This window comes from Neophocaena asiaeorientalis, unplaced genomic scaffold (genome assembly GCF_003031525.2).
Source record: "Neophocaena asiaeorientalis asiaeorientalis breed wild unplaced genomic scaffold, Neophocaena_asiaeorientalis_V1.1 scaffold258, whole genome shotgun sequence".
Lineage (NCBI taxonomy): Eukaryota > Metazoa > Chordata > Mammalia > Artiodactyla > Phocoenidae > Neophocaena > Neophocaena asiaeorientalis.
Window position 1 is genome coordinate 631,700 of NW_020172591.1, and position 20,810 is coordinate 652,509.

Below are 20,810 nucleotides of genomic sequence, written 5' to 3' on the forward strand. Positions count from 1 at the left end.
GATTTGTCCATTGTTTTCAGACCAGACTAAACCAGCATTTCCTAAAATATGGTCTGAACTCACCTGAAACACTCCTTCTTGTTTAAGGTGCAGATCACTGGGCCTTTACTTGGACAAACTGAATCACTGGGAGTGGCACCTGACATTTTTAAGAAGCTCAGCAAGTCATTTACAAAGGTTGAGAACGATACTAATCCGTACCGTCTCCTTTTTGTTTCTAAAGACCCTTAGCCAAGCCCTGTGCGCTGCCTCACAGTTCCTTGTGCTCCCACAGGGCTGTTGCAGACCTTCACCCTTATTCTAGTACTGCCAGTCCTACCAACCCCTTTGATTGCTGTAGATGTCCTAGCCTCCTGCTTTGCTGAGACTATGGAGTCCTTTACATGTGAACTCCCTCAGTAGCCTGTTCCCCCACCAGTAGACTCTGTCCATCACAAACCTTGGTTCTTTTTTCTTATTTTAAATCTTGAAGAATCCTTCCTTCTGTCCAAAGCTAATCTATCCATTTGTGCCATTTAAAAATAATGTAATATATAAAAGTAATATATAGTTGCTAAAGAAAACGTGGAAAATCTGATAGTATAAAGAAATCACCCATAATTTGACTATAGATATTTTATATGGTTGAGATCATATTGTATGTACAATTTTATATACTTTTCCACTATAAAACGTATCGTAAGCGTTTCCCCATCGTTAAAAAATTTGCAGGGACTTCCCTGGCCGTCCAGGTGAAGACTCTGCACTTGCACCGCGGGCGTGGGGTGAGGGTGGGGTGAGCATGGCTTCGAGGTTCCATCCCTGGTTGGAGAACTAGGGTCCTGCATGCCCTGTGGCTCGGCCAAAAAGAAAAAGAGAAAAGAGAAAATTTCCAAAAATAACTAAAATTATGCTTTTTCTGCTAGTCACTTTATAAAATATGGAAGCATTTAGAGAAGTCCTAAGGAAAAAAAAAAAAACATTTTTACTGCTGTTCATTCCCTGGTGATAACCATGTTTAACATTTTAAAATACTTTGCATCATTCCAGTCATTTCTGTGTACAGTAGAATTTCAATCAGCATTATACTATATAGATAGTTTTAGACTGCATTTTTATTTACCATTATATGATAAGTATTTTTATAACAGTAAATATTCTTAGAAAATTACATTTGAAAAGAGTCTCTAATGTCACTTTTACCTTCTGAATATCTTTCAAATTGCTCTACTCCACCAGCACTGCTCCCATCCTGGTTTAAGCTTCCATCATCTTATGTGGATTGCTTGTTTCTCTGCCTTCTCTCTGCCCTTCTCCAATTTCTACCCTCTGTTAGGGATTCTTAGGCTTCTTTTAAGACATGTACCCCTTGCAGTTGTGGTGAAACCTACAGACTCCTTCGGAGAATAGCATTTGAAAATGTGTAACTACAAAGGAAACCAATATAGTTTTTATTTTGTTGTATGTTTAATGTAGCTTCTTGGGAAGTAGTAGTATTGTATAGAGCAGAGACTTTAAGCTTGGGCAAAAGGCTTTCAATCTTATTTCTGTCATTTAGTATCTGCATGATTCTTTGTGTGTTACTTGGCCTTTGTGAGCTTTTATTGCCTCTTTTTTCTTTTTTGGCCACTCTGCAGGGATCCCTTAGTTTCCCGACCAGGGGTCAAACCTGTGCCCCTTGCGTTAGAAGCACAGAGTCTTAACCACTGGACCATCAGGGAGGTCCTCTTGCCTCATCTTAAATCGAGGATAATAGCATCCACGTTACAAATTTGCTGTGAGGATTATATGAGGTCGTGATGTAAAATACCTAACAACAGGTCTTAGAACAGAGTAACTACTCAAAAAAATACCTTTCCTTCCTTTGTTTGAGAAGTAGATTTTCCTGCTGTTTGTTTGCTGCTCCCCCCACCTCCCAACGTTCTTCTGTTCTGTTAAAATTTCTTCTTTCTTACATTTTTCCTGTTCCTCTGAAACTACACCTCCTTAATAATGCTTCCAATTTAGTTAATGCGTTCCTTCTTTCATGCAGGGTTTTTATAGTTGATGGGCCTATATCTGTCCCATTTGGAGGGTTACATAGGAGTCCTTACTGTTCTATATAGATTAAACCCACATTCACTCACAAGTACACAAATACACCCCAGTTACTTTCACATTATATATGGTAAATAATTTTAAAAATCATGGAAAAAAATTTTTTTTTGAATTTTATTTTGTTTTTCTATATACCAGTTTCTCGTTAGTCATCCATTTTATACACATCAGTGTATACATGTCAAACCCAATCTCCCAATTCATCACCCCTCCACCCCACTTTCCTCCCTTGGTGTCCATACATTTGTTCTCTACATTTGTGTCTCTATTTCTGCCCTGCAAACCGGTTCATCTGTACCATTTTTCTAGGTTCCACATATATGCGTTAATATATGATATTTGTTTTTCTCTTTCTGACTTACTTCACTCTGTATGACAGTCTCTAGATCCATCCACGTCTCTACAAATGACCCAGTTTCCTTCCTTTTTATGGCTGAGTAATACTCCATTGTATATATGTACCACATCTTCTTTATCCATTCATCTGTCGATGGGCATTTAGGTTGCTTCCATGACCTGGCTACTGTAAATAGTGCTGCAGTGAACATTGGGGTGCATGTGTCTTTTTGAATTGTGGTTTTCTCAGGGTATATGCCCAGTAGTGGGATTTCTGGGTCATATGGTAGTTCTATTTTTAGTTTTTTAAGGAACCTCCATACTGTTCTCCATAGTGGCTGTACCAATTTACATTCCCACCAACAGTGCAAGAGGGTTCCCTTTTCTCTACACCCTCTCCAGCATTTGTTGTTTGTAGAGTTTCTGATGACGCCCATTCTAGCTGGTGTGAGGTGATGCATCACTGTAGTTTTGATTTGCATTTCTCTAATAATTAGTGTAAAAATCATGAAAAATTTAAATAAAAATAGAATAGTATAATGAACATCTGTAGTCTCATCACCAAACTTTTAACAGTTAGCAAATTAGACGCAATCTTACTTTATCTATACCCCGACTTACCTCCCCTGTTTTCTCTCTGGATTATTTTTAAACAGATTCCAGACATCATACAGATGAGGGCATACTTTTTCAAGGGCTTAACAGTATTTAGCATGTAATAGCTACTTGGTCAGGTTTCTTTTCTTTTCCTTCTCACCTTCTGTAACTTTGTTCATTCCTCCTAAAAATATTCAGACTGCACATTATAAGACTTTTGTGACTTTTTTGAGCTGTAGAATAGCTGATAAATCTTAAGAGGATGCCATTTTGACTCATCCTACAGTATCTACTTTTTAAAAATTACATTCAGTAAATGCTTTATGCCATATTTTCCTTATTCTTCAATTCTGTTTGAAACTCACACTTTTCATTCAAGATTTGAGGCTGTAAAAAAAAAAATAATTAAAAAAAAAAAAAAAGAGATTTGAGGCTGGCTTGTTGAGTTTACCGGAAGCATTAATTAACATTTGGCTCCTCTGCACAGTTTTGCTTCCAAAAACTAAGCGAACAAGGCCTTTAACCATGGCCAGCTGCTGATTAGTCTCTCTCCTTTCCAGTTCCTATTTCTAACTGATAGCCATCATTCACAGGGCCATCAGGACATCTGTATATCAAATTTCCACCTTCTCATTATTGTCAGTACTATTTGGTTTTGTTTTGTTTTAAATATTCATTTATTTGGCTGTGCCAGGTCTTAGTTGTGGCACACAGGATCTTCATTGTAGCGTGCGGGACCTTTAGTTGCAGCATGCGGGATCTTTAGTTGTGGCATGCAGAATCTAGTTCCCTGACCAGGGATCAAACCCAGGCCCCCTGCGTTGGGAGTGTGGAGTCTTAACCACTGGACCACCAGGGAAGTCCCAGTCAGTACTGTGTTGTATCATCATGTTCTCTGGACCTCTCAGGCTGCCTGCTTGGGTTGTCATAGCTGATCCTGTCACACCTGAATGTCCTACCTGAAAGCAGTTATGTTGCCTCTGTCTAAGCATTCACCAGTCAGAACGTTTCTGTTCTGTTTAAACACCTAACATTTGTCTGTAAGAATCTTCGTATTTAATTGTATAGCTCCAGGGAATTTTACCTATTTCTCTTTGCTTTGCTTTCAGTGATTATGCTTTTCAGTAATCTTTATTGTTAAAAACCTTAATTAGTGTTACTTCTCTGCTTCAAACTAAGTAATTCTAACTTCTTTAATCGTAGGCTCTCTTTCCCAAATTTTCAATCTTTTTTGTCCTTGCTCTGTATTGCGTTTTTTTCTCCTCCTGTCTGATCAACGGCAAATCAAAGTGGAAAATTATTTCCCAGTTTTCACATTTCTTGCCATCATATTTTCAAGCTTTGGTTCGTAGACTGTGTCCATACATGAGAAATGTGTTTCAGGTTTATGTTTTCAACCCCATAGCACAAGCCAGTTACTTAGCTTACTCATTAGTCAGATATACCAATTAATATTTAATCAGTAAGAACATGATTGAAGAGGGCTGTAGTCAGAGCATCCTCTTCCTCCCTACTAATGGTTTTTCTTTAAGAGAACAGGGCTGTTTATCAGAGTTATCACTCCAAAATAAGCTGTACTTCATACTGACACAATAAATCTTTTGCCCTTTTTTTTTTTTTTTTTAAATTTATTTATTTATTTTTGCGGTACGCGGGCCTCTCACTGTTGTGGCCTCTCCCGTTGCGGAGCACAGGCTCCGGACGCGCAGGCTCAGCGGCCATGGCTCACGGGCCCAGCTGCTCCGCGGTATGTGGGATCTTCCCAGACCGGGGCACGAACCCGTGTCCCCTGCATTGGCAGGCGGACTCTCAACCATTGCGCCACCAGGGAAGCCCTCTTTTGCCTTTTTTATTTTTATTTTGGTCCAGATCTGAATTCTGTATTCTGACTCTTCTCTAATCCTCTCAAACCTCATCCTGTGAGTTCCGGTTCCTTCCTGCCCTGACCGTCTCTGCTCAAAGGCTGTGTGTAAACGTCCACTTTAGTTCTGTGAGTGTAACTTCTCTCTTCTGTGTGCTTCAGCCCCATATGCTCCTATGACTTTTGGGTTAAACTCTGATTTACGAAGTATTTTAGAATTTATGACAGTTTTCCAGAACCCTCTTAATTGACAGCTTAGTAATAATAGCCAAAATTATTGAACTTATTGGTTTAATACTATCAAGTGAAGCTCATCAACAGATTGTTAGAATTCCTATCTAATATACATAGTCAAGGTTCATAAACTAAGAGATTCATATAAGCCTCTAGCAGATGTACTAGATATGTATGTCGAGTAAAAACCTCCACGAATCATTTCTAATATTTGCATTGTTTTGTAGAGTACTGTGCAAAACAAATGGATGAGCAAATCACAACACAGTTCTGTGATACAAATGACAATATTGATAATAAAATTTTTATGCTCATGGCTAAAAAGGGGGAAAAAAAGGCTTTACCAGCACAGGCTGAAAGCATTTCCACAGTTAGTTGCATAATCAGTAATAATCTGGTACTGTGGGGAGATAGTCACAGTTAAAGTCTCTGATAAGTCACAGATTGTCCTAATAGGTTTTTAGGATACCATTTGGGTCCTAAATTTGGACCCAAATGGTCCAAATTTAGGAATACCATTTATAGTTCCAGTGTTTAGGAATACCATTTATAGGTTTTTTTTTTGAACATGTAATATCCCACAGAAGAAAGGTCACCAGAAAACTGACTACCTATCACTTAGAACTGAGGAAATATATACCCTGGATTTCATTTAAAAACCAGCTATGTACAGAAGCTCTTACACATTATTAAGGAAAAGATACAAGCCCCAGTAGAAAAATGGCCAAAGAAGTGAACATGCAGTACGTTGTGGAAAACATGTAAATGGCCATTAAATATTTGAAACTTGTTTAAACCCTACCAATAATTCGAACAAAATAAGCCAATTATAGCAATGTTGAGTTATTTTTTACCTGTTAGACTGACAGAGGTTTTATAAAATGACAACACTTAGTACAGTCCAAAGTATGGGAAATGGACACTTTGAGATTGCTGGTTAAGACAGTAAGCTGATACAGGCTTTCTCCAGGGCAGCATGGCCATATAAAGCAAAAGCTTGAAAACTACTTCTTAACTCAGAAATTTCATATCTAAGGAAGTCAAATGGCAATAGATGTATATACAGAGATGGCTGTTGAAGCATTGTTTATTGTAGCAGAAATTGGAAAATACTTAAACGTCCAGTAGTAGAGGATTATTTGAATGATCGTAAATCCGTACAATGGATTAGAATGAAAACATTAAGGTTGCAAAGACATTTATTTACTGACATGGGGAGATGGTTTGCTAGAGCTAGCACAAACTTGGTGGTTTAAACACAGAAATTTATTGTCTCACAGTTCTGGAGGCTGTTGCCCAAGGTCAAGGTGCCAGCAGAGTTGGTTCCTTCTGAGGGCTGTGAGGGAAATCTGTTTTATGCCTCTTTCCTAGCTGCTAGTAGTTTGCTGGTAATCTGTGGTATTCCTTGGCTTGTACACTTATCACCCCAATCTCTGTCTTCATGTTTATAATGAGGTATCCCTGTGTGTGTATATGTTTGTGTGTGTGTTTCAGTGTCCAAATTTCCCATTTTTATAAGGACATAGTGGTATTGGATTAAGGCCCACCCTAATGTGCACATCTTAAACTGATTATCTGCAAGAACCTATTCCCAAATGAGGTCACATTCACAGACACTGGGGGTTAAAACTTCAAGATCTTTTGTGGGGGCACAATTCAACCCATAACAGATGGTAAGTGAAAAAAAACAGTATACAGAACAGTTTGTAGAGTATTAATACATTGTCCAAAGTATAGCTTTATGCACACATGTATGTACACATATACATGGATACACATACCTATAGAAAAACATGAAAAGCTCTATAAAAAAAATGTTATCAGTAATTACTGCTACTGGGTTGAATTTAGGGTGATTTAAATTAATTTCTATATTTTCATTTATTTTAAGTTATTTATTGTTTTCTACATATTAATTTTCTTTTACACTAACCTGTATTACTGTACAAGTCAAAAACAATGAACCAAAAAAAAAAACAACAACAAAAAAAGCAATGAACCACTCAACTCTCAGTGATAGTCTGAATAGTCACTGAATTTTCATTAGGAGCAAAGCTTAATAATTCATTGACTAATTAAAACCAAAATTCAATAATTTATTTAATTTTCTCTAAGAACAAAGCCTTTTATTCATGGACTTTTTTAGGACTATGTATTTGGTTTCTTTTATTCTTCTGGAAGCTGCTAATATGCAGGAGTTGATTTGGGGAGAATGATCTTCCCTGCTGTTGATTTTGTACTGTTCAGTATTTTTAATCAGATGGTTTTTTTCTTTTTTAAAACCCCAAAACTGTAAAAGGCCAAATTTTATAAAGAGAAAGCGTTAATGATGTCCAGTGACTTTACATATACAGTTATGACACATTATTAGTATGACAGAATTGAATATTTAAAGAGGTATGTAGTAACTTTTGAGAGAGTTCTTACTCTCTGTCAGAAACATAACTTATTTTTTGAGGTAGAGGCAGGACAGTCATTTTAAAAAAATGGTTGGTAAACTCACTAAATATTTATTGAGCACCTGCGATTTACCAGACACTGTACTAAGATTACCAATGTAAAAAGCAGCCCTCAAGAAGGTTTAGGTCTAATGGTTATCAGGTACTGGGTCTTTAACCAAATATTAGAGTGATGCTAATCAAAAGCATTCCTTTTGTTAAATGTTGGAACCAGTCTCAAACGCTGAGTTTCTGACAGCAAACTGCTAATCACTTTGTATTTCTCTCACTCCTAAATCTACTCTTGGCCCACATCCTGACCCTTAATCTTAGAACACCTTCTGTTTTTGAAGTTCATTGATCTGGTTTTAGTTTCCTTCTTACCCAGCATGGACATAGTTGGTTACTCTAAAGATACATTTTTTACCTTCTTCCACATAGAGAGGCGTAATGGTTGAGAGCTTGGGCTCGTCATCGAGCTGCCTGGGTTGCAATAGGAATTCTGTGATTTTTGTTATGTGGCCCTGGGCATGTTACTTATTTTCTGTGACACATTTCCTCATTTGTAAAATGGGGGCAATAACAGTTACTTGTCACATACTATTAAGGATTAAATGAACTGACACATTAGTAGGTGCTTCCAAATAGTTTTTCAGAGTGGTTTTACCATTTACAGTCCCACACAGCACATGAGAATTCTGCTTTTTCTGCATCCTCACCATTCCTTGGTATTGGTATATGTATAGGGGTTTGTCATTGTGATTATTTTTTTTGAATTTTGTTTTATTTATTTTTTTATACTGCAGGTTCTCATTAATCATCAATTTTATACACATTAGTGTATACATGTCAATCCCAATTGTCCAATTCAGCACACCACCAACCCCACCCCACTGCGGTTTTCCCCCCTTGGTGTCCATACATTTGATCTCTACATCTGTGTCTCAACTTCTGCCCTGCAAACTGGTTCATCTGTACCATTTTCCTAGCTTCCACATATATGCGTTAATATACGATATTTGTTTTTCTCTTTCTGACTTATTTCACTCTGTATGACAGTCTCTGGATCCATCCACGTCTCAACAAATGACCCAGTTTCGTTCACCTTTATTTTTGTATATGGTGTTAGGGAGTGTTCAAATTTCATTCTTTTACATGTAGCTGTCCAGTTTTCCCAGCATCACTTATTGAAGAGACTCTCTTTTCTCCATCATATATCCTTGTCTCCTTTGTCATAGATTAGTTGACCATAGGTACATGGGTTTATCTCTGGGCCTTCTGTCTTGTTCCATTGATCTATGTTTCTGTTTTTGTGCCAGTACCATATTGTCTTCATTACTGTAGCTTTGTAATACAGTCTGAAGTCAGGGAGTCTGATTCCTCCCATTCCATTTTTTTCCCTCAAGACTGCTTTGGCTATTCGTGGTCTTTAGTGTTTCCATACAAATTTTAAGATTTTTTGTTCTAGTTTTATCAAAAATGCCATTGGTAATTTGATAGGAATTGCATTCAATCTGTAGATTGCTATGGGTAGTATAGTCACTTTCACAACATTGATTCTTCCAATCCAAGAACATCGTATATCTCTCTATCTGCTGGAATCATCTTTAATTTCTTTCATGGTCTTATAGTTTTCTGCATACAGGTCTTTTGTCTCCCTAGGTAGGTTTATTCCTAGGTATTTTATTCTTTTTGTTGCAATGGTAAATGGGAGTGTTTCCTTAATTTCTCTTTCAGATTTTTCATCATTAGTGTATAGGAATGCAAGGGACTTCTGTGCATTAATTTTGTATCCTGCAACTTTACCAAATTCATTGATTAGCTCTAGTAGTTTTCTGGTGGCATTTTTAGGATTCTCTATGTATAGTATGCCATCTGCAAACAGTGACACTTTTACTTCTTTTCCAATTTGGATTCCTTTTATTTCTTTTGCTTCTCTGACTGCCATAGCTAGGAGTTCCAAAACTATGTTGAACAATAGTGGTGAGAGGGGACATTCTTGTCTTGTTCCTGATCTTAGAGGAAATGCTTTCAGTTTTTCACCACTGAGAATGATGTTTGCTGTGGGTTTGTCGTATATGGCCTTTATTCTGTTGAGGTAGTTTCCCTCTATGCCCACTTTCTGGAGAGTTTTTATCATAAATGGGTGTTGAATTTTGTCAAAAGCTTTTTCTGCATCTATTGAGATGGTCATATGGTTTTTATTCTTCAATTTGTTAATATGATATATCAGATTGATTGATTTGTGTATATTGAATCCTTGCATCCTTGGGATAAATCCCACTTGATCATGGCGTCTGATCCTTTTAATGTGTTGTTGGATTCTGTTTGCTAGTATTTTGTTGAGGATATTTGCATTTATGTTCATCAGTGATATTGGCCTGTAATTTTCTTTTTCTGTGGTATCTTTGTCTGGTTTTGGTATCAGGGTGATGGTGGCCTCATAGAATGGGTTTTGGAGTGTTCCTTCCTCCACAGTTTTTTGGAAGAGTTTGAGAAGGATGGGTGTTAGCTCTTCTCTAAATGTTTGACAGAATTCGCCTGTGAAGCCCTGTGGTCCTGGACTTTTGTTTGTTGGAAGCTTTTTAATTACAGTTTCAATTTCATTACTTGTGATTGGTCTGTTCATATGTTCTGTTTCTTCCTGGTTCAGTCTTGCAAGGTTATACCTTTCTAAGAATTTGTCCCATTTCTTCCAGGTTGTCCATTTTATTGGCATAAAGTTGCTTGTAGTCATCTCTTAGGATTCTTTGTATTTCTGTGGTGTCTGTGGTAGCTTGTCCTTTTTCATTTCTAATTTTATTGATTTGAGTCCTCTCCCTCTTTTTCTTGATGAGTCTGCCTAATGGTTTATCAATTTTGTTTATCTTCTCAAAGAACCAGTTTTTAGTTTTATTGATCTTTGCTATTGTTTTCTTTGTTGCTATTTCATTTATTTCTGCTCTGTCCTTTACGATTTCTTTCCTTCTGCTGACTTTGGGTTGTTTGTTCTTCTTTCTCTAGTTCCTTTAGGTGTAACGTTAGATTGTTTGTGATTATTCTTGTTTCTTGAGGTAGGCTTGTATAGCTATAAACTTCCCTCTTAGAACTGCTTTTGCTGCATCCCATAGGTTTTCAGTCGTCGTGTTTTCATTGTCATTTGTCTCTAGGTATTGTTTGATTTCCTCTTTGATTTCTTCAGTGATCTTTTGGTTATTTAGTAACGTATTGTTTAGCCTCTCCGTGTTTGTGTTTATTACTTTTTTTTCCCTGTAATTGATTTCTCTCATCATGGCGCTGTGGTCAGAAAAGATGCTTGATATGATTTCAATTTTCTTAAATTTACTGAGGCTTGATTTGTGACCCAAAATGTGATCTATCCTTGAGAATGTTCCATGTGCACTTGAGAAGAAAGCATAATCTGCTGTTTTTGGATGGAATGTTCTATAAATATTAATTAAATCCATCTGGTCTGTTGTGTCATTTAAAGCTTGTGTTTCCTTATTCATTTTCTGTTTGGATGATCTGTCCATCCAGGTAAGTGAAGTGTTAAAAGTTCCCCACTATTATTGTGTTTCTGTCAATTTCTTCTTTTATAGCTGTTAGCAGTTGCCTTATGTATTGAGGTGCTCCTGTGTTGGGTGCATATATGTTTATAATTGTTATATCTTCTTGGATTGATCCCTTGATCATTATGTAGTGTCCTTCCTTGTCTCTTATAACATTTTTTATTTTAAAATCTATTTTATCTGATATGAGTATTGCTACTCCAGCTTTCTTTTGATTTCCATTTGCATGGAATATCTTTTTCCATCCCCTCACTTTCAGTCTGTATGTGTCCCTAGGTCTGAAGTGGGTCTCTTGTAGACAGCATATATATGGGTATTGTTTTTGTATCCATTCAGCGAGCCTGTGTCTTTTGGTTGGAGCATTTAATCCATTCACGTTTAAGGTAATTATCCATATGTATGTCCCTATTACCATTTTCTTAATTGTTTTGGGTTTGTTTTGTAGGTCCCTTTCTTCTCTTGTGTTTCCCACTTAAAGAAGTTCTTTTCGCATTTGCTGTAGAGCTGGTTTGGTGGTGCTGAATTCTCTTCGATTTTGCTTGTGTGTAAAGCTTTTGATTTCTCCATTGAATCTGAATGAAATCCTTGCCGGGTAGAGTAATCTTGGTTGTAGGTTCTTTCCTTTCACCACTTTAAGTATATCATGCCACTCTCTTCTGGCTTGTAGAGTTTGTGCTGAGAAGTCAGCTGTTAACCTTATGGGAGTTCCCCTGTATGTTGTTTGTCGTTTTTCCCTTGCTGCTTTCAGTAATTTTTCTTTGTCTTTAATTTTTGCTTGTTTGATTACTGTGTGTCTTGGCATGTTTCTCCTCGGTTTATCCTGTATGGGACTCTCTGCGCTTCCTGGACTTGGGTGGCTGTTTTCTTTCCCATGTTAGGGAAGTTTTTGACTATAATCTCTTCAGATATTATCTCAGGTCCTTTCTCTCTCTCTTCTCCTTCTGGGATCCCTATAATGCGAATGTTGTTGTGTTTAATGTTGTCCCAGAGTCTCTTAGGCTGTCTTCATTTCTTTTCATTCTTTTTTCTTTATTCTGTTCTGTGGCAGTGAATTCCACCCTCTGTCTTATCCGTTTTTGGTTGAAATGTCCTTATTCGTTCTTCTGCCTCAGTTATTCTGCTATTGATTCCTTCGAGTGTAGTTTTCATTTCAATTATTTTATTGTTCACCTCTGTTTGTTCTTTAATTCTTCTAGGTCTTTGTTAAACATTTCTTGCATCTTCTTGATCTTTGCCTCCATTCTTTTTCCGAGGTCCTGGATCATCTTCAGTATCATTATTCTGAATTCTTTTTCTGGAAGGTTGCCTATCTCCACTTCATTTAGTTGTTTTTCTGGGGTTTTATCTTGTTCCTTCATCGGGTACCTAGCCCTCTGCCTTTTCATGTTGTCTATCTTTCTGTGAATGTGGTTTTTGTTCCACAGGCTGCAGGGTTGTAGTTCTTCTTGCTTCTGCTGTCTGCCCTCTCGTGGATGAGTCTATCTAAGAGGCTTGTGCAAGGTCCCTGATGGGAGGGACTTGTCATGATTTTGATTTGCATTTTCCTGATGGTGAATAAAATTAAGCATTTTTTCATTTGTTTATTGACCAGTTGGATAGTCACTCTGGTGTAGTGCTGTTTCAAGTCTTTTGCCCATTTTTCTTTTGGGTTTTCTCTCTTTGTATTGATTTTTAAGAGGTTTTAAAAAATTCTGAATTTAAGAACTTTATTGGATGCATGTGTGGGTGCATATATATTATATATGTGTATATCTCAAGTATTTTTACTGTGGCTTGATTTTATATGATCTTAAGCTTGTCTTTTGATGAACAGATGCTAATTTTAGTGTAGTGTAACTTATTTTTTTTTGCCTTTATGTTTACTGCATTTTAAATCTTACGTGAGAAATCTTTATTTAACTTAATGTCATGAATATATTCTTCTAAATTTTGTTCTGAGAGTTTTACTGTTTACCTTTCGAACTTAGATCTATAATCTATTTAGTGTTTGTTATTGTGTAAAGAATGAGGAAGGGGGTTAACATTCATTTTTTCCCATATGGTTATCCAGTTGACCCAGCATAACATTGAAAAGATCATCCTTTTTCCATTGTACTGTAATGTACCTTTGTCAAAACCAAGTAACCGTGTAGGTCACTTGATGTATGTAAAGTTACCTTTACATATTGTTGACTGGGGAAAAACGCACAATCTAAAAGTTGTGAGTTATGTTTTATTCAAGGACCTTACTGAGAAAAATAGCCCGGGAAACAGCCTCTCAGATGGCTCTGAGGAACTGTTCTGAAGAGGTAAGGGAGGAGCCAGGATATATTCCTATATATTCTGAGAAAAAAAACTGTGTAGTCAAACATCAGAAGACTACTGCTAATGGCAAAAACCAGATATCTGAAATTAGTGATTTTAGTGCTTTTCTATGTATGAGAAGATGTAAGAGTCTGGGCTTATTGAAATTATTCCTTAGATATACATCTTACATATCTAAGGCCTGTATCCTGTTTTTCTCCATTCTGAATCCCTTCAGGGTGCACCATGTGGGGAGGAGGGGCAGCAGTGGCTGATAGCTTGATGGTGGCAACATTTGTTGTTTACTGGAATGGTAGGCAACATTCTTTGTCCACAATATTAGGGAATTTTCCAAACCATGAATATGGAAGAATACCCTCCCACTTTTTGGTCTTTAGCTTTTCTCAATAATTTTTTCTCTTTTCAGTGTAGAGATCTTCTACATCTTTTATTAAATTTACTCCTATTTAGTGGTATTTTAAAAATGCTATCGTAAATGCTACAGTTTTTAAATTTCATTGTTTGTTTATTACTTATATATACAGTTGATTTCTGCATATTGACCTTGTAGTCATTAACCTTGCCAAATTTCCTTATTAAGTCTAATGGTTTATCATGATATCTGAGATTAGTGACAGTTTTATTCTTTTCCAATCCTAATACCTTTCATTTCTTTTCATGCTTTATTGCCAATTATTCTGTTATACATACATATTTTTAAATATTTATTTATTTATTTTTGGCTGTGTCAGGTCTTAGTTGCAGCACGTGGAATCTTCTGTTGTGGTGCGCGGGCTTCTCTCTAATTGTGGCGCAGCAGCTCTCTAGTTGTGTTGCACGGGTTCCAGAGCGTGTGGGCTCTGTAGTTGTGACATGCAGTCTTAGTTGCACCGCGGCATGTGAGATGTTCGTTCCCTGACCTGGGATCGAACCCGCATCCCCTGCATTGGAAGGTGAATTCTCAACCACTGGACCACTAGGGAAGTACCTCTGTTATATTTTTAATGTCATTAGCCTCATTAGTACCTTCTCTCTCTTCTTCTTGATTCGTGTTTCTTAAAGTGTTTATCCGTGTGGGTCCAATCGGGAGAGAGAAAGCACACAATTATTTAAATAGGGAAAGTTTAATATAAAGAATTATTAACTACAGCAGGGGATTTGGAGTAATGAGAGATTAGCTAGTCAGAAGTAAAGATAACTCTAAAGAATACAGGTATAGCTGGTAAAAGGAGCATCACCAACTCTAGGGCTGAGACAGAGCACCCAAGGAAGATCCCATGCTCGCATGACTGATACCGAGACTCTGCCAGAGGGGGCACACGTGTGGATGGCAGTCTTGAAATCAGATTCTTCACCTTCCTTAGAGTTTGTTCTTGCTATCTGTTGTGGATTATTGTCGTTCACTTGCTTAGTCTTTTCTAAACTGTTTTTGTAAAGTCTGTATTCTTTGTCATGTGTGGCCACTGAAGCATCTGTTCTGTTAGCTTAATGCTCAGCTGGTGTTTTGACAGATTTTACCTTAAACACTTGAAGCTTACAAAAGAAAATTTAAAAAACTCTCCCAGTGTTTGCAGATTCGCTTTGTGTTGGAGTCCTCCTTTCACACTTATCCAGGCTTTATACGGCTCTGCCTTTGTTCTCACTTTCTGCTTGTATGGAGCCAGAAGACCCCAGATGTGAAAGCCTAGTCTTCTCAGACCTTTTCTGAGCATGTATCCTGGTCTTGGGCATGTGCATGACTTTCTTAATTCCCTGGTATTTGCAGAAGCTTTTAAAAGCTCTTATTCCCACATTTATCTCTTCTCCCAACCCTTCCTTCCCTTGGCTTCTTGGTCTTTTCATTGCTTGTCCCAACTGTCGTTTCATGCCCCAGCTTTTGCAGCCAATACCTGCACCTTTAAATGTTTTCGGCAGAAGCCACCTAGGAACCTGTCCTAGCTCTGGAAATGCTCAGAGTTGGGCCAAACAAGGGCAACCTTTGCACCAGTCCTTGATGGGAGTTGCCAGACAGGTTGAGACCCACAGCCACAATTTTTTGACAAAAATGTCTGTATCGCTTCCTAGCAATTTGCACCAGGAGTATGGGCTGCTGTTCTCTTAGCTGCTGCCTCTCTGGGATATGGGAATTACAGGCAGGCTGTTTAAAATGTCACAGTGCTTTCTTACCACAAAGCAATGGCTTCTTTCTTCATCAAGGCTTCCCCTGGTTGTTGTAAGTCTTTGGCTGTATTCCAGAGTTTTTCAGAAGTTGATTTTGACAGTTTTGGCCAGCTCATTACATGCTTTTGGGGAGGGTTAGAGTCTTGGGATTCCCTGTCCTCCGTTTTCAGTGACCATTTTGATGACCAGTGGTGATGGTGCTTTTAACAGAGCTCTGTTTTCTGCAGTGCTGTTGACTTTTGGCTACTGTTGAGCTGGGGAGAGAAGGAAAATGAAATAACCTTAAGTTAAAACACTGAAGACCCCACTGTCTTACCAAGGTTTAGTTGTTCCTGTTGAATAGACACTTCTCAGTGGGTACTGGGTTTTGGTTAATTGCCAAAGTGCTGGAATGGTTGATGTTAGTTGTTTAGTAGTTTTGCACGTATTTTCACTGTTTTAGAGGGAGAGTGAGATCACCAAAGTGCTCACTCCACCATTGTGGAAGTCAGTCTGTCTTCTGGAACATTTTGAAAGAGAATTGTAATGGGAAATATTATATAGATATGGTAAATTTTCAAAATTATGTTAGTGGCATATGTGTAGATCAGTGAAGTCCTTTACACTGTGACAAAACTTTCATGGAGTTGATATGGGAAAGTAGCTTAAATTTGAGTTCCTAACATGAAAGGGGCTTTATATATTTTACTTCACAAAACCCTTCACAAAACTGTGTTGTGTGATGTAAGTACAATTATCCCTATCACAGCAACTGTGAAAAGTGGGAGATGTCATGCCTGTTTAACTGTTGAAACACCTGAACCTTGGAAAAGTCAAGCAAATTGCGCAAAGTCACATTACTTCTAAGTAACAGAGCCAGAAGTAAACCCAAGGTTTTTCTGACTCCAAAGCTTTTGATACTTTTATTACACATTGTTTTATTTATTTATTTTTGGCTGCGTTCGGTCTTCGTTGCAGCATGTGGGCATTCTCTAGTTGCGGCAAGTGGGGGCTACTCTTCGTTGCGGTGTGCAGGCTTCTCACTGCAGTGGCTTCTCTTGTTGTGGAGCATGGTCTCTAGGTGCGCAGGCTTCAGTAGTTGTGGAGCGTGGGCTCAGTAGTTGTGGTGCATGGGCTTAGTTGCTCCATGGCATGTGGGATCTTCCCGGACCAGGGCTTGAACCCGTGTCCCCTGCGTTGGCAGGTGGATTTTTAATCACCGCGCCACCAGGGAAGTCCCTACACATTGTTTTTTATTCCACAGGGGATTTGATAAATATTCGTTGGATGAAGGAATGACAAAGAGACTCTGAGAGGTTTCTGTCACTGAAGCATGTCTAGGACTTTTACATATTCATATATTTATTGATTGTTTACTATATCACAACAAGTCTGTGGGGAACCTTTACCATTTTTAATTAGATACTAAGACTTTAATATCTTTTTTTTTTTTTTTTTTTGCGGTATGCGGGCCTCTCACTGTTGTGGCCTCTCCCGTTGCGGAGCGCAGGCTCCGGAAGCGCAGGCTCAGCGGCCATGGCTCACGGGCCCAGCTGCTCCACGGCATGTGGGATCTTCCCGGACCGGGGCACAAACCCGTGTCCCCTGCATCGGCAGGCGGACTCCCAACCACTGTGCCACCAGGGAAGCGCAAGACTTTAATATCTTAATTTCCTTTAGGTTTAAGGTTTTCCCAGCCTTTGAACATTTAACTTATATTTTCTGTTTTCACTGTTGTGGTTCTTTTGTTTTCCAAATCAGCCCTTTGACAGAATCTGAACCTAAACTATTAGGGATGTAATTATTGGTGGAGCCAGTGTTAGACTGACAGGTCAGTAAACACCTGAATGTTTGCTGTGATTAAGGAGTTGAACTGTATACTCTATGAAATGAGTCTACTTGATGGATTTTTCTAAGATTTAGTAGGAGAAAGTAGTAAATCATTGTGTTTTTCTGTTTTCTTTCAGCTTTCAGAAGAATTATTGGATAAGTGGCTCTCCTACCCAGAGTCCCAACATGTCCCTCTCTGCCAGCATATGCTTGGCTTTGCAATGAAGTCTGTTACGCAGATGGTAATGGGTAGTACATTTGAAGATGAACAAGAAGTCATTCGCTTCCAGAAGAATCATGGCACAGTAAGTCTAGGGCCAAATTTAAAATTACTCTTTCATCAAATTGGATAGTTGAATAATGTAGACTTTGCCTCTTAAGAAGGTTTAAGATTCTGTAGTACAGAATTTCCTTGTTTGGGGCTAAAAACAATGCAAGAAGGTTAATTGTTCCCTTTTTTAAAAATTTAAGAATTACTTTTTTTTTTTCTTTCTTTTTCTTTTATTTTGCAATATGCGGGCCTCTCACCGCTGGGGCCTCCCCCGTTGCGGAGCACAGGCTCCGGACATGCAGGGCCAGCGGCCGTGGCTCACGGGCCCAGCCGATCTGCGGCATGTGGGATCTTCCCTGATCGGGGCACGAACCCGCGTCCCCTGCATCGGCAGGAGGACTCTCAACCACTGCGCCACTAGGGAAGCCCAAGAATTACTTTTTTAAAAAAATTTATGTATATTATTTATTTATTTTTGGCTCCGTTGGGTCTTCATTGATGCTTGTGGGCTGTCTCTAGTTGAGAGAGCAGGGGCAACTCTTCTCTTCCTTGCAGTGCGCGGGCTTCCTCTTGTGGTGGCTCCTCTTGTTCTCTTGTTGAGCACGGGCTTTAGTCGCATGGGCTTCAGTAGTTGTGGTGCACAGGCTTAGTTGCTCCATGGCATGTGGGATCTTCACCAGGGATCAAACCCGTGTCCCCTGCATTGGCAGGCGGATTCTCGACCACTGCACCACCAGGGAGTCCCTAAGCAGTTACTTTTTGAAATTTAAAAAATGAATGACTAAAAAAAATTTTTCTTTTAATATGTAGCAAGTATGTCGGGAGTTCCCTGGCGGCCTTGCGGTTAGGATTTTGGGCTTTCACTGCTGTAGCCCAGGTTTAATCCCTGCTTGGGGAACTGAGATCCTGCAAGCCATGTGGCGTGGCAAAACACCCAAAACCAAGTGTGTTATAAAATAATACTAATTTCAAGAATAAAGAGAAAAACCATACTTAATAGACACTACGTCCTATATAGAAAGAAATTAAAGTTGATGGAGTGTTAAAATACGAAAATGAATATGAAGAAAGGCTAATGCAGTTGAAAACAGGTTTACTGTTTGCCTTTTCTGAACTCACATATGGACTTTATTATTTATTTTTATCAGTCTCAACATTATATTACTTTATTTGTTTCAAATCATACTTAAGTCATTTACTTCACTGCATTTTGGATCTCTGAGAAATCACTTACTTTCAAATCTATAAAACCAGGTTAAATAATATAATGTGTGTAAAACAAAATCACTAGGCACTGTGGCTTAACACTCTGTCACTGTTTAATACTATCATTTTTCCCTTTAAAATGGTTTTATTACTTGTGTTTGATGATTGAAAAATATACATTTCTTAGAAAACGTTCACATGTTCAGGAGCGTAAAAATAAAAGTGGAAAAATCACTCTAATTCCCCTTCCTAGAGTAAACTACTCAGGTTACCCAGCTAAAACAAATTGGCTAAGGAATTCCTAAAATGTTTTCATATTTTAACGAAGAATCAATTTTTGACTCAGTTGTTATCTGATTTTTTTCATGTTGATGAGACAGCAGTTTTAAAACGGGACCTCCACTATTATTTCCAGAATTTTATTCTAAGCTGCTGATACCTATTCCTATTCTGCGTATTTTTATTCTGGCATTTTCTTTACCTTTCTTTCCTTAGAATTTCAGAGTAGAAATAATAATTTCAAACTTATAGAAAAGTTGCAGCTAGTACTAGGAACTCCCATAATATCCTTCGTCCAGGTTCACCAGTTGTTTACATTTTGCCCCATTTGCTTTTGTCATTCATTCTGTCTATCCATCCATCCATCCTCCATCCGTCCGTCCGTCCATCCATCCATCCATCCATCCATCCATCCATTCATTCCTCCTCTCCTTACCCAAACCATTTGAGAGTAAAGTAGACATTTTGCTTCTTTCCCCCTAAATACTTCAGTCTGTATATCCTAAAAACAAGGATATTCTCTCATATAGCAACAACATGGTTGTCAAACTTGGGAAATTTAGCATTCATACCATACTTTTATCCAGAGCCCATATTCAGATTTCTTTACTTTTAGTGGTCAAACCTCTTTAATGTGCAACAGTTTCTCAGCTTTTCTTTGTTTCTTGACCTTGACATTTTTTTTTAAGTACAGGATAATTATTTTGTAGACTGTCCCTCATTTGGGTTTGACTAGATTCAAATTACATATTTTTGGGTGTGACTAGATTCAAATTTTATATTTTTGGCAGCAATCTGGTATTTTCTTAACATTGCTGGAAGTTGTCAAAGTTTTCAGACCATAAACATGACTTAAAATCCTGCCTTAAATGATCTTTAATTTCTGAAACACCCCGGGGCTGCTGTTGTCCAGCCATGCCACCAGGAGCACTAACCAGGTTGTGAATGCAGAGGCAGTGACAGCTGCACCACGACTGTTGCTTGGCTGACAGCACTTGGGAGATGTCGTCAGTCATAAGATGCATACCGCTTTCACAGGCGTTAACGTGAAAAATGTTCACCTCACACCCAACTGCATACTGTTTCTGAACTACCCTCCAAAAACATTGTCCCAGTTATTTTCCCACCAGCATTAGCGTGCTCTTTCCTTGTGCTTTTGACATTTAGAGTTATGTGTCTTTTAAATATCTGCCTATCTTGTAAGTAAAAAATGATTTTTTGTGATTAAAATTTATAATTCTTTTATTGTTTGTGAGGTTAAACATTGTTTAATATTTTTGCTGAACAACTTGTGTTTCATCTTTTGTGGGATGCTTTCTCATGTCCTTCACCCATATTTCTATCAATGTGTTTCTTTTTCTTACTAATCTGTAAGAGCTTTTTATTTTTATCTCAATTTTCATTTGCTTTTACGTTTATTTATAGTGCTTTAAAATTTTTATTTTTATTTTTTTAAAAGATCTTTTTGATGTGGACCATTTAAAAAGTCTTTACTGAATCTGTTACAATATTGCTTCCGTTTTATGTTTTGTTTTTTTGGCTGCGAGGCATGTGGGTTCTTAGCTCCCTGACCAGGGATCGAACCTGCACTCTCTGCATTGGAAGTCAAAGTGTTAACCACTGGGCCACCAGTGAAGTCCCCTATAGTGCTTTTTTTTTTTTTTTTTTTTTTTTTTTTTTGGGGCCCTTCCCTTTTTTTTTTTTCTTTTTTT

At 38.0% G+C, this 20,810-nt stretch overlaps 1 protein-coding gene across 1 annotated transcript in view; it reads left to right on the forward strand.

Annotated features, from left to right (window-relative positions):
- The window catches only part of CYP20A1 (cytochrome P450 family 20 subfamily A member 1), a 74,223-nt gene that overhangs the window by 8,482 nt on the left and 44,931 nt on the right, over positions 1–20,810 (forward strand). The window contains exon 5 of the mRNA XM_024738334.1: positions 17,480–17,647. Within this exon, the coding sequence (XP_024594102.1) occupies positions 17,480–17,647 (168 nt within the window). The remainder of the gene's footprint in view (positions 1–17,479; positions 17,648–20,810) is intronic.